This window comes from Lycium barbarum, chromosome 3, assembly GCF_019175385.1.
Source record: "Lycium barbarum isolate Lr01 chromosome 3, ASM1917538v2, whole genome shotgun sequence".
NCBI lineage: Eukaryota > Viridiplantae > Streptophyta > Magnoliopsida > Solanales > Solanaceae > Lycium > Lycium barbarum.
In genome coordinates, this window is record NC_083339.1 from 37,393 (window position 1) to 54,431 (window position 17,039).

Genomic DNA, 17,039 nt, shown 5'->3' on the forward strand with positions numbered 1-17,039 from the left:
CTTTTGATGTAATTGACACTAATATCAACTACCATTCCGAATTAGTTATTTCTGCTACAAAATATAAACTAAAAAGATTATAACTACCTTAGCAAAGAATCAAAGTTTCAAAATCGTAGAATTAAGATCTTCATAAGATCAAAGACACAAGGTCTCAATGATATCATGTGTAGTGATAAAATTTGATCCCAACTCTAAGATAGGACAAGTTATAGCTTAGCACACGCAAATTTGAGGTAATAACAGAAGTTTCCGGGAAATTGAACCAATAAGTTTGCGTGTTTACCATTCATTAAATCGTTCCTATATTATACATGTTACTTCGTATAGTTTGCTTTGAGTTATTAATCCTACTATAACGGTCACTATTCCAAATTTCTTAATGAATTAATTCCAAGATTTTTGCAATAATCTCTTATGAGTCAAGAATTCGTCTAATTACCTGCATATCAGAGACAATTTCCAACCTTATCAGGTTTCTGTGGCTCATTCCATGAAATTGTGATTAAATCTTCTTTTCACCTCCATAGCATTAAATAGAAAAGCAAAAGGCAAAATTCCAAAAAGAGAGGGGGAAAACCCAAACTCCATACCCAACCCGATCCAGCCCAAAAAAACAAAACCGGTCAAAACTCTGGTCATGGGTTTCTCAACCCTATCCAGTGAGAATCGAGCACGTGTAATGACTCCCCAGGAATCCAATGACAGAACTACTTTCTCACTTCCCCACCTATCCTAGCTATTCCTATATATAAAACGGTCTCATATCCTAGCTTTTTACTACTACTACTACTCTCGAGCTAGCAACGGAATAATATGGCGCCAAAACACAGCTCCCTGCTAGCTCTCATTTTCCTGCTGCTCCTCTCCATCAAGCACTGTTCCGGTGGCGGTGGGCATGACTACCATGACGCTCTCCGAAAAAGCATCCTCTTCTTCGAAGGCCAACGCTCAGGCAAACTCCCCCCCGACCAACGTATCAAGTGGCGTAAAGACTCCGCATTGCACGATGGTGCCGACGCCGGAGTAAGTAATCAATTGCTATAAGTAATAACTAGCTTTGAACAAACAATGTCATGAATGATATTCACTTCGTGTACGTACAGGTGGACTTGACAGGAGGTTACTATGATGCCGGGGACAACGTGAAATTCGTGTTCCCGATGGCGTTCACGACCACATTGTTGTCGTGGAGCATAATAGACTTCAAAAAGAACATGGGAAGCGAGCTGGGCAACGCTGTGAAGGCAGTGAAGTGGGCCACCGATTTCCTGTTAAAAGCGACAGCAAAGGAAGGCGTCATATACGTGCAAGTGGGCGATCCATTTTCTGACCATAGCTGTTGGGAGAGGCCAGAAGATATGGACACTTTGAGAAGTGCTTACAAGATTGACCAGAACCATCCAGGATCAGACGTCGCCGGTGAGATCGCCGCTGCATTGGCCGCCGCATCCATCGTCTTCCGCTCATTCGACTCTCCTTACTCTACTCTCCTACTTGATCGTGCTGTTAAAGTAAGTCACAGCGGGGCCCCCTCTTTACTCTTTTTAGCTTTACCCTTTTCGCCTTTTTTATTTTTGGAATAACTACACTTTACTTGTTTATATTCGAGGTTTTCTCTTTTCATTTTACTTTTGGAATACCAAACTAGCTAGTACTAGTTAAAATGAAACACTGATACTTATATTTCTTTGCATATAAGGTTAATACTGTCATCGTGAAAGAGTAGTTCGTTCTAATTTATATGATATTTTTTATTTTTTAGTCTGTCCCAAAAATAATAGTAACACATCTCTAAATTTAAAAACATTTCATCTTTAAAAGTTTACCCTATTTCGGATAAATTTATAGCCACATACCTTGATCAAAGATAAATTTATAGCCACATAACATTTTAAGGTTTATTTCATACCAGAGGCTTAAGAATTATTATTCTTTGTGTTTAAACAATATGATCAGTTAAACACTATTACATAGAGCTTGTCCTCGATACTAAAACTAGATGTCCAATGAAGATAGAATTTAACACTTAATTTCTAATTTACCTTTATTATTTATTATAATCACTTATTAATGCATTTCCCAAAAATATTGCATTTTTTATATTTAAAGAGTGATAAAATAAAATTGTCATTATTTTAGCTCCTTAACAGACACGCCAAGTCAATATTTAAGGTGTGCACAATCCACATAAGCAACTTGTCTTACGTGCTTTCATCTTATTTTACCTTTTTTTAAAAACAAAAATTAGTGATTCGTGAGATTATGTATTATTGCGTGTAATTAGCAAGTATACGGACATTGAAGTTTAAGAGAGTATGCAAAAATATAATTTATCAACTCCAGGATAGGTCCATCAAGGGTTGATTCATTCTCTAAAGTCTCAAAAGCGAAATGCTTTGGGCAGTGTTGTGTTAGTGGCCTTTTCTGGATAATGATCTGGCATTAAATAAGTTTGTTGACTCCTCCCAAGGATTTGATGCCTTTGCATATAAACTTGAAGCCATTTTCCTTTGTTTTTCTTTTATCTGTTTTGGCAAACTGAAAACAAAGTCACTATAATCATTTTTCCATGTGAATAGATGGTGTGAACAAAGACTTGCGGGAATTCATCAAGTATAAACAACATCTTGCTATTGGAAAATAATGAGATTGCACTACAACAAAATATGGATTTAACGACAATTAATTTGCGGTAATAACTTAATAGCCGCTAATTATATTCTTGAATCAATTATTTCCGGCAATATCAAACTTCAGCCCTAACAATAAATGCCGCTAAAGGCTTTACCTTGGATCCAATGACATTAATCAATTGCTGGTAAATGTTTTTGTGGTAATAACTATTGCCGCTAAAAGGAAAATATATTGTCATTAAAAATCTCTTTTAGTGTAGTGTTGATTGCACATGCATTTTGATCTTACATATGTTAGCATTTGAATTTGATGAATATATTTATGTATATAGTCACAAAAATTAGTTTGTTGAACAAAGAGACAGCTTGATCACCACATTGCAAATGTCACTATCAACCAGCAGAAAAAGGTAAAGAAAATATATGACCGTTGTATAATTAAAACGGTCTGGTGTTTTGTAGGTTTTCGAGTTTGCCAACAGGCACAGAGGTGCTTACAGCTCCAGCCTGCATTCTGCGGTTTGCCCTTTCTACTGCGATTTTGATGGATACCAGGTAACTTTAATTAAGGAAGGGAATTGTGTAACTAAGTCATCAAAATTAATCTTCAATAAACATATATAATTACTTGAAAATGGAACAGGATGAATTGCTTTGGGGAGCAGCGTGGCTACACAAAGCAACAAGGAGGCGGCAATACCGAGAGTACATAGTGAAAAACGAGGTGGTTTTAAGAGCTGGAGACACCATTAATGAATTTGGTTGGGATAATAAACACGCTGGGATTAATGTCCTCATTTCCAAGGTTAGTCTCTCAATTCATACACATGGATAAGGAGACATTACTACCTTATTACTACTCTACTTGTGTTTTCATATTCGGTTTTTCTTGGTTTCCCATATACACTTGTGTCTGTACACGACTCATCAAATCCTTGTCTCATTTATGACTTAGATTTATTCTTCTGGTATTTATTCTTGACTTGTTCAATCTTCCAATCACATGCTGTAGATATCTACAGTTATCCATGTCATGGATATCCATTTGGTGGGGTCCTCTTATTTGAAAATTGGAGCAACTACTCTATTAATTTCACATGATAGTTTAGGTTATGGGCTCCATGTGTGTGTTTCACTTAACTTATTTGCACCAACGAATACTATACTTCTATATCTCTTACATAGAAAATGTTAAAAATGAAAGCGTGCAAAAAAGGGTGAAATACCTATACAAGTGCTCCCATGTGAAGTGTATATGCAAAAAATCGATAAATTAAAATGACACAAAAAGAGGGCTAGGTATTAGTCCTTCAAGTAAAGAGAAGAGATAAGAGGGGGTCCAAGTTGGATGAGTAGTGACATGTGCAAAAAGGCAGTTGCTTATCTTACCTATATATACAGACAGAGTAATGATACAAGTGGCAACTGTGTCACTTTATTTCTTCGATAAAAATGTGATTATGACTTACCATTGTATGGATTTTCTCCTTGGGTCATTTTGGCACAGTAATATTTTAATTCACATATTGGTCCCTTTTTAAGTAAGTTTTCCCCACACCATACATAATACTCTGACAAGTTGCATGGCTTGTAAACTGTGCTTAGTTTCTTCCTAACTAAATGGAGTATACTAATCTTATTAACTCAACATTCCGCTCCAAAGACTATATAGTCTTTCATTAATTATGTGAAAACCAAAATTCTTGTGCTATTTAAGGATTCGAGTCAATTATATATTTAGCAACATTATAATTTTATTTTGACAGGAGGTTTTGATGGGAAGAGCACCAGATCTAAAATCGTTTCAAGTAAATGCAGATGACTTCATCTGCTCAATACTACCTGGAATTTCTCATCCTCAAGTGCAATATTCTCCAGGTAATAATGCAATAGCAGTAGCACTTGGGAAAAGTGAATGCATGCTAATTAATGATAAACTTAAAAATAACCATTTGAGTAAATTATACTAATTGATAATGTATGTTTTGTCTTTTGTTGTGTTGTGGGTGAGAAGGTGGACTCATTGTCAAACCTGGCGTTTGTAACATGCAGCATGTGACATCCTTGTCCTTCCTATTCCTGGCTTACTCTAATTATCTCAGCCATGCCAATCACGCCGTGCCATGTGGCTCCATGTCAGCCACCCCTGCTCTCCTCAAACACATTGCCAAACGTCAGGTATATATGTATAGTTTACTTTAACGCCCAACCAACCTAACAGAAAAATTATTCTGTTTTACAATATGCATAATAGATAATTATAAATTATAATCCCTAATGAATGAAATTTGTAACCTAAAATAGCAACAAGTTAAAATTACACACAGAGGCTATCAGTGTATTAAATTTCATGGAATGAGACAAAAGTTCTCCGTCGACCATGTTTTTTTAATAGATTAGAATTGCTACTTCAACAGTTGTTATTTCATCTGGCAACTAGAAGGTCTTTGAGCTTTTCACTTGTCCTCTCTATACAAACAATTTCCTGAGATTGCGGGCATGAATTGTTGACACACCTAAAAGGACTCTTTGAAAAATCTCGTGTAGCTTTTATGCTTTATGGGCCCATTTGCCCTTTTCAAAGTCGTAAGTCTTAACCTTTCTGTAATATCAATGATATGAGGATCTTGTAGATAATTATTCCATGATATGAGGATCTTGTCCATCTTTCAAGTCATTACCTATGGAATTAAATGAAAGTATACGTTGGGGCTTGCAGGTGGATTACATTCTGGGAGATAATCCTCAAAGAATGTCATACATGGTGGGGTACGGTCCACATTACCCATTAAGGATTCACCACAGAGGCAGCTCATTACCATCTAAGGCGGCCCACCCAGCCCGTATTGGGTGCAAAGAAGGGTCCCGTTATTTCTTCTCACCAAATCCAAATCCAAATCGCTTGATTGGTGCTGTTGTTGGTGGGCCCAATCTCACTGATTCCTTCCCAGACGCCAGGCCTTTCTTCCAGGAGTCCGAGCCCACTACATATGTTAATGCCCCATTGGTCGGCCTTTTGGCTTACTTTTCAGCCCATCCCTGATTCCTCATATCATTTGTAAAGAGAGAATGTAGTGGTGTGCAAAGGCCACCCTCTCTAGTATACTATTCTCCAACATTCTAATCAATCAACAATGTACTGCGAGGAGATTTTTTTCACCATATATGCCAACTATTAATGCAACAAGTAATGTCTCTTTTGTCTTCTCCGTCTGCCTTCAAATATCTCTTGTGTTAAATTATTGCTCCATATTTGGAAAAACGATATAAGAAGATTATATATGTAGAATTGAAATGCTTTTTTACCTTCTTGTTTTTCCTTTTCCTTCATTGTCATTTGTTCCACCTTGTAACAATTGATTTCATGTCTTCGTCATAATCTGCACTGATGTACGATTTGTCATTATACTTCAAGCAGACAAGGCTATATATCATGTGATCTTGAATGACCTCTAATTATTTGATTTTCTCTTCAATGCAATTCAACTAGTGGCAATCCACATTCCCTGATGAGGAGCTTCTACTTATGCATTAATAATTGTGCACATTGTAGCAACACTCATGAAATTAGGAACATATAAAGAGCTCAATTCTGTAGCTGCATCATGTTTTGAGTGATCAACCCTCTGCCTCATTATCATAAAATTTGATAACCCTCCACTTTGACATTGCATTGACTTTGGACCCTTTATAACAGAACTTTTGTATGAGAATTAAACTTCTTTATCATGCACGTTATATTCATGGATGCTAGCATGCTTCTAAATAATAGCCAGCAGACAGTTTTGTTATTGGAAAAGGAAAGACTAATTTGTCAATGTGATCGACAACTAATTATTGTGAATGTGGAGTGTTACGTGAGACACAATTGTTACTTCACTCAAATGGCTTGATGATGATCTTTTAGAACTCGACTGCAACTTTTGGATTCAATTCATCACTACTAGTTATTTCTAACATATATTCTATGCTTCATCGACGACCTCCTAATTTGTCAGTTCTCTCATCTAAAGGGATGTATGTGTGTGTATAGTTGGATATATATTAAGTTGATTATAAGTTACGTTATTGAAGACATCGAACCATTGGAACTGCCAAAGTTAGGGGCACTATGGGTTCATGGGAGACCCAATATAACTGTTAAAAGTTGCGCCAACAAATTGCACGCTCCAAGTAGTAGTATTTCATATTTCTTTATATAACAAAGGAGAAAGGTGGGATTGGGTCACCCTACCCCCACACCCCCAGCCCCCAAACCCCTCACACGTACACAAAGGTCACTTAGTATTTCATTATTATATGGTACTTCTTTTTTATTTGGCCATACATGCATACATGATGCATATATTCTTCTATCATTGCATTTCGACAAAATATAAATAAAATAACGAATTGCATGCGTATTCTTCCCACCAAACATCTAACCACCGAAAGGAGAAATATGATATATTTATTTGTTTAAGATTCCGTTGTCCTTAATTAAAGTTAAGAACTAATGACAAAAAGCTGGATTTAAGTAAAGCATAAATAAATTAGGTTATAGTATAAGACGAATTCGCAAGTTAATCATTTACCATGTGCCGTACCATTTCAGTTGTACTTACTCGTTGTAGCTAATAGATAAAGAAAAACAATGATATGACTTTCTCCACATGTTAGTTATTTACCAAAATGGAAGCATTAAAAACCCAGTGAGAGCCACTAACAACAGCAGTGAACAGTAGGTACTACCTGTTTACTAAAGTATACTTTTAAATGAATTAGTGATAATAAAAATATCTCTGAAGAATTCAGTGGACTGCTAACTAATAATAAATCGGAATTAAGTGCTTCCATTTTCAGTAATTAACTAATTTGCAAAATAGAAAACTGATAAGCTACTCTCAAGCAACCAAAAGAAAGTAAAAAGAAAGAAAAACTCATTGGAAATGTCATGATCGGAAAAATTTGAGTTTAACTTTGTAGGTAGGACATATTAATCATACTCTAAAGTCTTGTGGCAGAAATGCTGAAACTTCTTGTTGGAAATCACAAGATCAACAGCTACACTTTTCTTTTTTGTCATCAAAAGGTCAAAATTAATTATCGTTTGGTTGTTATTACTTATGATGATTTGGTGTCGCACATAAAGTAAAAATCATTTGGTCTAGTAGGCCCATCCCATTAAGTGGCGTTAATTTCGGCAAAATTAGAAGCAGAAAAAGAAATTGAAAGTTCAAAAGTAGTTTGTATACTCCCACTAAAGAATTGGATCCTATTTGGAGTTTGAACAAGGTGAAAATATTCAACAGAGAAGAATGAAGAGCTATGTGTACTGCGTAAATTACGTTAAGAATACCAATTTATACTATTGAACTACTTTTTTTTTTCAGTCTTTATGCATAAAACGATATACAGAGAATTCACAAGATGTCGTGAAACAATGGAACAACTAGATTTACTCTGTGATTTTTCAAAATCTCAGTGGAAGTAACCAAAAAAAAAAAAAAAAAAGAGGTTGTGTCTAGCTTAATAATGGGGTTGCCAAAATCTTCCTCTCTGTGGTTGGTAAATATGATGACTCTAAAGTCTTGTGGCAGAAATGCTGAAACTTCTTGTTGGAAATCACAAGATCAACAGCTACACTTTTCTTTTTTGTCATCAAAAGGTCAAAATTAATTATCGTTTGGTTGTTATTACTTATGATGATTTGGTGTCGCACATAAAGTAAAAATCATTTGGTCTAGTAGGCCCATCCCATTAAGTGGCGTTAATTTCGGCAAAATTAGAAGCAGAAAAAGAAATTGAAAGTTCAAAAGTAGTTTGTATACTCCCACTAAAGAATTGGATCCTATTTGGAGTTTGAACAAGGTGAAAATATTCAACAGAGAAGAATGAAGAGCTATGTGTACTGCGTAAATTACGTTAAGAATACCAATTTATACTATTGAACTACTTTTTTTTTTCAGTCTTTATGCATAAAACGATATACAGAGAATTCACAAGATGTCGTGAAACAATGGAACAACTAGATTTACTCTGTGATTTTTCAAAATCTCAGTGGAAGTAACCAAAAAAAAAAAAAAAAAAGAGGTTGTGTCTAGCTTAATAATGGGGTTGCCAAAATCTTCCTCTCTGTGGTTGGTAAATATGATGACTGTTGGATCCTGCCATCACTTTTTAGATTGAAGAAGTAATTAGTAATCTTTACCTTTTTGAATGGGGCAATTAGTAACACCTACATTAAAGGAACATGATGAATACTCTTTTCAACTAGAGAAATCATGACTCCACGTTACATGTTGTTCTTAATTAGGACAGAAATGTCATTTTACCTCCAAAACAATTGCCTATATCAGCTTCGCGCGTCCCACCAAAATCAGCACAGCCGAGATTAAAGGACTCTTCATAGATAGTAGTATATATATATCGCTACATTTTGTTGAAAAGCTAATAAATACCTTAAACCATGAAAACCTTATCACATCCTCTTTGCATCCTCTTGGCCACCGTTCTCATCCACCTCCGCCTTGTCCCCACCTCCGCCCTCCTTGACCCTACTACGGTTTCATCTGTCGCCATCGTCCTTGATGATGTCGCCGATCCTCCTCTAAATTCTGGAGGATTCAATGACAGTGACTATATCCGCTCGAGTTGTAAGACCACCTTGTATCCTGATACCTGCTACCATTCACTTAATCACTATGCCACAGCCGTACAACAAGACCCTGGTCGCCTAGCTCGTGTCGCCGTTGGAGTAAGCCTAGCCAAAGCCAAGCGCATGTCTGTTTTCCTTTCCAACCTATCCCGCCAAGCTGACTATGGAGGGCAGCCACGAGCTGTGGCTGCCCTCCACGATTGCTTCTCCGTTCTCGGAGACGCTGTCGACCAAATACGTGATTCGCTGAGTCAGATGCGTAAGCTCGGGGGCTCGGTTGAGTCGTTGAGGTTTCAGATGAGTAACGTCCAGACATGGATGAGTGCAGCGTTGACCAATGAGGACACTTGCACTGATGGATTTGAGGATGTAAGTGATGATGAGCCTTTGAGATCGGACGTTTGTGATCGTGCAGGGAAGGTCAAGGAGGTCACTAGCAACGCGTTGGCTTTGGTAAACAGTTTTGCCAATAACATATGAATGAGCGCTTCATTGTTGACATAAAAGTGGGACTCCGATCAACCAAGTTTAGACTGAACACATTAGTTGTTGACAAGTTTAGGCTTAAAAGTGTGACTCCTATCAAACAAAGTTAAGATAACTTTGTGGATTAAAGTTAAAAGTGGTCAAGAATTTGAGTGAAGTACTTTTCCTCATAATTAAGCCCGTTGCTTTTACAGAGGAGAGACGAGTATTGATGATCTTCAGGTAGAATATAGGGTGCAATTTTGGCTAAAGATTGAACTTAAAACACACAAAAGAAAGATAGGAGAAGAGAAAAAATAATATTAATCTGATTTTCATAGTCCTTTTTTTGCACATATGTCTTCTGTTCAGTGTGGTGAAGATGTGGGGGTGGGGGGCTGTGGTGTAATTCATTATATCGGCCACGCATGAGGATGAGTTACAAAATCTTCTTGTTACGTTGTTAGAGTATGCACACCCTACGAGAATTAATTTTATGTCAACATCCTCTAACTTCACTAGCGCTTTGTTCCTTAATTAATTACAATTCAATTAATCCTCCACTTTGATTTCCAAATGCCTGATGGTGCCCATCCACCATTGCTGGGCTAAAAAATTTTTTGAAAAAGGGATAGAATGCCTGGATGAGATCTGTCTCATGTAACTTTATCCACATAAAGGAGTTATTGTTAACTTGTCATATTATATTTTAGAAACATGTTGTAGTTTGAATTCCTAAGGTTTCATCATCTAGTTTTCACTAGCAAATTGAATCTGTTTTGAAATCTGTATATAGTACCATTACCATACAACAGTAAAATGAAAAAGTTCACTTTTATTAAAAAAAGAATAAATAGGAAAACTCCAATATATATATATATATATATAAAGGGTTAAAAATGCCTTGACGTATTAGAAATGACTAAAAAATGTCTCCTTCCACCTATTGGATAAAAATGCCCCTCTTCTCACCTATTTGCATAAAAAATGCTCTCAAAGTTAAACGTTAGCCTAAAATTGTGCCTCCTTTTAACGGAAGCTGATGTAGAATATATAATTTTTTAAAGGAAAATGCATCAAAATCCCCTTAACTTGTTCTCAAGCAATTTAACTTTATGGACTTTTATTTACCCTTATATTCTAGTTTGAAATGAAATTAATACCTCCTAGACAGGTGACATGACATCAAACCATAATAAGGGGTAAATAAACTCCCATAAAATTAAATTACTAAAGTGAGTTTTGGGGAAAAGTTTAAGGGGAATTTTATGCTTTTTTTTTAATAAAAAAATTAAATATGTGACATTGTTTTTATTGATCCACATGTAATTAGACCCAAATCTATTCACAATCTAACTCATTTACCCAAACCCAGTTTTAAAAGATCCAATACTTCTTCCTGTTCCTCCAACCTAGGTTGCTAAAGCCCTATTGTTCTTTGTTGTAGTTTTTCCGATGATTTATTATGTTGCAGTGGATATCAAGTCCTCTCCAACCTAGGATGGAAGAAGAGGAAGAAGTGTTAGGTCTTTTATAAACGGGGTTGGGTTAATGGGTATATTGTGTATGAATTTGAAAGTAGGGGCCATTTTAGTAAATTTACTTTAATGGCATTTTTTATTTCAATAAGTGAAAGAAGGGGCATTTTGTTTTCAATAGGTGGAAGGAATGCATCTTTGAGCCATTTTTAATACATTAAGGGCATTTTTGACCGTTTTCTGTATATATAACACTGTGAATCCTCCAAATCTAAGCTATTAAAAAATTCTAGATTAATTAAAAGACATCCAATTACACACATTGAAGACATACAATCCGATCAAGCCACCGTTTCTCTAGCCAGAATGTCTTTATCTCCTTGATATTTTTTAGTTTGTCTCAGATCGATCATGTATTGTTATTAGATAGAGCTGACAAATTTGATGCAGAATATTCTTAGGAATTCACATCTCTAGCCTTTCTTTAACATCTTTAGCTAGTACTCTAACAAGGAAACAAGAAGACTTTGAATTTATAACTCATCCTCATATGTGGTCGTTATAATGATTTACCCCTCCACTTCTTCACCATACAGAACAGAAGAGATATGGGGGGGGGGGGGGGGAAGGACCACGAAAACTAGATTAATTTTTTTGGAATTTTTACTGGTTATAGCTTCTTATAAGACATATTTAATGATAATAACTACCATTTTATTTATTTATATTTACTAACTAATTTACTTTTTTATTTACCATCTATAACTACATCAGTAAATTACAGTTATTGATAAATATACACAGTTAAATACACTCAGTAACTGACCGTATTAGACGCTACCACATTCCCATATTCCAAGTTTAACGGATACATCATTATTCAACTTGATTTCTCTCTCATTCTTCATTAATTTTCACCGTTTTTTTCTCCATTATCTCCTTCATGATCAACATTAGCAAAAGATTCTTCCGTGATTTTTGGGGAATGTATATTTCTTTAGATTTTTTCTTGCTCTAGTAGTGTATTTTCATATTTTAGTCTTTTTCTTTCCACCAAATTCAAGTCAATTGAAGTATTAAATTGCTAGGGTTTCAAGCAATTGGAAGTTAAATGCTTATACATTAATGGTAGACGGAACAAAATCAAACATGGTTACTCGAGGTATACATTCTACTCTTCAAAATTTTGTTTATCCTTCTTTTGATTTGGGGATTTCTCAACAACAACATGGTGTTGTTGCAGGTTCGGCTGAGAGAATCATTGCTGAAAGAAGGACAAAAAATAATCATGATCCTTCCCACATGCAAAGGCCTAAAAAACCGGTAGTCACAAAATCAACAAAGAAAATAGATATCGGAAAAGAGATGATGTCCCACCCTAACCTTACTAGGGTGTGATGGGCACCCGACCCTTACTTAGGGCCGAGCGAACCCTCCGACTCTTAATACACACATAACCTTATTGGACTTTTAAATCAAATAAACATGAAATACATAGTAAGGTTTTCAGAAATATTCTTTTTTCTTTGTTCTCAAATCAACAAAATTTGTAGTCATATGGAACTTATATCATAACACAAATGACACATCGGCTGATGGAGCCGCTTACAGAACTGACATCCTATACCCACGACTCTGTCTGCAAAGTCTCTAACATCAATCAGAAATCATAACGTATAAGCTCTGACTCGGCAACACTCCAGGAGCAAATGGAGCTAACATCTTCCATAATGGTTTCAACTCATCTGGGTGTACCTGCGTGGCATGAAACGCAGCCCCCGAAGAAAGGGGATCAGTACGGAATATGTACTGAGCATGTAAGGCATGGAATACAGAAAACAGAATCATAATCGAAATAAGCAGTACCAAAAGGTAAGTACATTAGCCAGAATACCAGAGTGCTTATCTTCCGAACGCAAATCATGTACACCGATGTCATATATCAGAAAAGTACAGAAAATAAGTAGACCATCCAGAGTGCCACAATGCTTACTTTCCAAACACAGACCATGCATACTTATTACTGCGGAACGTGCAGCCCGATCCATATATATATACCATATTGCTGCGGAACGTCCAGCCCGATTCATTTATATATTATATTGTTGCGGAACGTGCAGCCCGATCCATATACATATTATATTGTTGCGGAACGTGCAGCCCGATCCATATACATATATATATACTGTACCCGTCCCTCTAGTGAGGGACTCGGTGAATAGAATCATGCATGTGAACATCATATATCATATACATACCGTACCCGGCCCTCTAGTGAGGGAATCGGTAAATAAAGTCATACCGTACCCGGCCCATCATGGGACTCGGTGCCATAATCATATCATCATATACATATACCGTACCCGGCCCTCTCATGAGGGACTCGGTGAACAATGTAGAGGAATACGCACGATAACATACCCGGCCCGGGACTCGGTGAATAGACATATTGAGGCGTGCACGAGCAGATTAGTGCGAAACCACATGCACATAAATCAAGACTCGATAGATAGGTGCGCAAATTGACACTTGAGGATCATAACTGAAACAGAGATTTACCAGAACCAAGCACGACCTTTAAAAGCGTCAAGCACTTGCCTTTTGAACGGAAGTCATGTATGTCATCATCATAAATCATAAATGAAAGTCATATATCAATATAATGTCGTGGAACGTACGACCCGATCCATATATCACATCACTGCCGAGGAACGTTCGGCCCGATCCATATATAACATGTTACTGCCGAGGAACGTTCGGCCTGATCCATACATAACATAGATCGATTCTAAGACTCAATGGACAAGTATACTTACCGACACCTGAAGGCTCAGAAACAAGTTTCGGGTCAATCCGATTTAGTATGAGAAAGTTATGAGCGTTTGAAGTACAGAACCTTCTACGAACATTTCAGAAGCCATTTTTGGAAAACCGAAGCAACAATCATATCAAGTACCTTTCGGATATCATATGGATCAAATCAAATATAGCTTTTGGGATCATATGTACATATCAAAATGTATCAAAGACTTAACGGAATAATCAGACGTGCTATCATTTGAAAATCAAGACATTAGCCATATCACTTATCTCTCGAATGCCAACTCGGAAACATATCAAGTTAGATCTTCGGACATCATGGGACGCATCAAAATCATATAAAGCATCTTATGGAAATCAAGAACATTAGCCATCCTAGTGGCTCTAAGAATAGGAATTTCTTTGGAATCATAGACATATCGTCTGTTCATTTCACAAAGACCATGCCAAAAAGAAAGAAGGGGTAAGCCTTACATACCTTGCCCGCTTCCTTAGCTAATCCAACTTAGGTCTTGGCCTTTCCAAAATCTATAACAATGTTAGTGAATAACAAACATTAGCTATAGATATCCAAGAATCTCATCCTTAACTAACACTTTGTCTACAGAAATTTCGGCAGCATTTCCCTTGTAAATACTACCATCCCCGAGAATCCAACTCGGCTATATCATCAACAACAAATCCGAGAATTTAACTTGGCCAAATTATCAACAACAATACCAACAGTTATTCTAACAATATCCACAATCAATTCAAAAAGCATACTAACATTAACAACTTCTTTCTACAAACTTTGACGACTTTCTATTTACGTTCAATTCATAATTGCTTACATATTCAAGTTCAAATCCGCAACCATTCAAACAATATTCAAGAATACTTCAAGCAATCCATACAATATTCACAATAATCCAACCAATATACCATTCCACCCAAAACCTTCCAAATGCAACAAAGACAATAACAACACGTTTCCTTTCTTCAAATTCATGAACTACACCAACAATTCACACTTTATAAGGTAGTCATTCCTGTAAGTTTGCCTAATTTTTTTCTCTTCTCCTCTCTTTCTTTTGTGTTTTTTCTGTTCACTCTTTAGCCAAAATTGCACCCTATATTCTACCTGAAGATCATCAATACTCGTCTCTTAAGAGCAATGAGCTTAACTATGAGACAAAGTACTTCACTCAAATTCTTGATCATTTCAACTAAAATCTACAAAGTTATCTGACGTTCGAACAAAAGTATCTATTGAATGATGAACACTGGGCTGGTGCCACAAACAAGCCGATATTGAATTAATTATCTGAAACATGGCAAATGTCAAATTGACTTCTATGGAGTATGACACAACAGTTGTAAAAACAAATGACCCAGTTCTAGAATATGCAAGAGGCTATCAAAAGCTAGTTGGGAAGTTGATATATTTAACCATTCCCAGATCAGATATATGTTTTGCAGTTCATTAAACTTCCTAATAAATCCCATTGGGATGCAGCCTTGAGGGTGGTGAAATATGTAAAGAATTCACCAGATTGGTTGTGTTATTAAGAAGAAGTTCCATCACAAAATGTCTATTTTTTGTGACTCAGACTGGGTCTCTCCCGATACAAAAAGGTCAGTCAGCTTGGTGGATCCTTGATTTCATCGAAATCAAAGAAGCAACACACAGTTAGCCATAGCTGGGTGGAGGCAGAATATCGTAGTATGGCTTCAGCAGCCTCAAAAGTTGTTTGGTTGATAGGATTGCTCAAAGATCTTCAAATTGAAGTTACACTCCCAATCAAAGGTTTTTGTGAAGCAAAGCAGCTATTTAAATAGCAGCAAATCCTATATTTCATGAGCGTACAAAACACATAGAGATCGATTTTCATTTTGTAAGAGAAAGATTCAAAAATTACCTGATTCAATCAACATACCTTAACACTAAATTTCAGCTTACAAATTTGCCAACAAAAGGCTTATGAGTGGCATCGCTTTCTTTTATCCAAGCTGGGGGTTATTGACATTTTCACCCATCAACTTGAGGGGGAGTGTTGAAATAAGTTGTATGTATGTGTATATCAGATGTATGCAAGGGAATATTGCACCACAGCTAGTTAGATGTTAGTTGAAGGTTGTTAGTCAGTTAAGCGAGCAGGTGATTACATGTCAGCTGCACAATTTAGTTTCTACAAAAATTTCCTTCATTTGTAACTTCACGTTCAGATAAAATATAATTCAATACACAAGTATTTTTCTTCTCCCTCTATTCTCTCTCAAGGTCGAACCCCCATGGATTAGCTTCAAGCTCAATTCATATTTTACTTCCAATAATTTCACACAAATCTTCTATATATGTAAATTTTGTTCTGCAAAATGTAGATCTTCAGAGGGCAAAATGGCACTTTGATAACTTATAAGGGCGTAACTACCATTTTTATGCGCTTACTTAGGAGATAATTAAGTGATCATTTCCAAAACCTCAAGGGTCTAAGTGAAAATTATGCGAAATCTTAAAATGCTAATTACTTGTTGATACTTTCCTTTAATTTAATAGATCACAAACTTTTCTCAATGCTAATATAATTACTCCCCGCATTAATCTATGTATCTATTACAATCCTGGTGGTTGTAATAAAAGGTTGAAAAGGCAAAATATAATGTGGTAGATTCCTTCGTTCATTTTTACTTAATTCATTTTTGATTTTGCACGCCTCTTAAAATTAATAAATGAAGTATATATTTTATAATAATAAAATAAGAAAAAGAAGTTTATCTTTCTCTTAATATGTTAAAGTGGACAAGTAAAAGTGAAAATTTATGTTTTAATTCTATTATGGACAAATAAAAGTGAATAGAGGGAGTATATTTAATCCCACAACTACAACTAAACTTAAAAACCATTAAAACCACAGATAGTCTACATTTATGATAAGACGATGATTTTGATGCGGAATTTCTCGACAATAACGTCATTTTACTAAGTTTAAATTTGGACTCTACCGATTCATGGCCTAGCTT

The 17,039-nt window shown here is 36.0% G+C and overlaps 2 protein-coding genes across 2 annotated transcripts; both read left to right on the forward strand.

The window, feature by feature from the left end:
• Window positions 1–572: 572 nt before the first annotated feature.
• Window positions 573–5,843, forward strand: LOC132629787 (endoglucanase 8-like). The gene is made up of 7 exons (XM_060345138.1): window positions 573–1,026; window positions 1,107–1,514; window positions 3,099–3,191; window positions 3,280–3,441; window positions 4,403–4,514; window positions 4,651–4,814; window positions 5,356–5,843. Exons 1-7 carry the CDS (start codon window positions 817–819, stop codon window positions 5,677–5,679), a joined length of 1,473 nt encoding a protein of 490 aa, XP_060201121.1. The 5' UTR covers window positions 573–816; the 3' UTR covers window positions 5,680–5,843.
• A 3,138-nt stretch (window positions 5,844–8,981) lies between these two features.
• Window positions 8,982–10,259, forward strand: LOC132629788 (pectinesterase inhibitor 7-like). The gene has a single exon (XM_060345139.1). The coding sequence runs from the start codon at window positions 9,085–9,087 to the stop codon at window positions 9,751–9,753; it is 669 nt and encodes a 222-aa protein (XP_060201122.1). The 5' UTR covers window positions 8,982–9,084; the 3' UTR covers window positions 9,754–10,259.
• The last annotated feature ends 6,780 nt before the right edge of the window (window positions 10,260–17,039 follow it).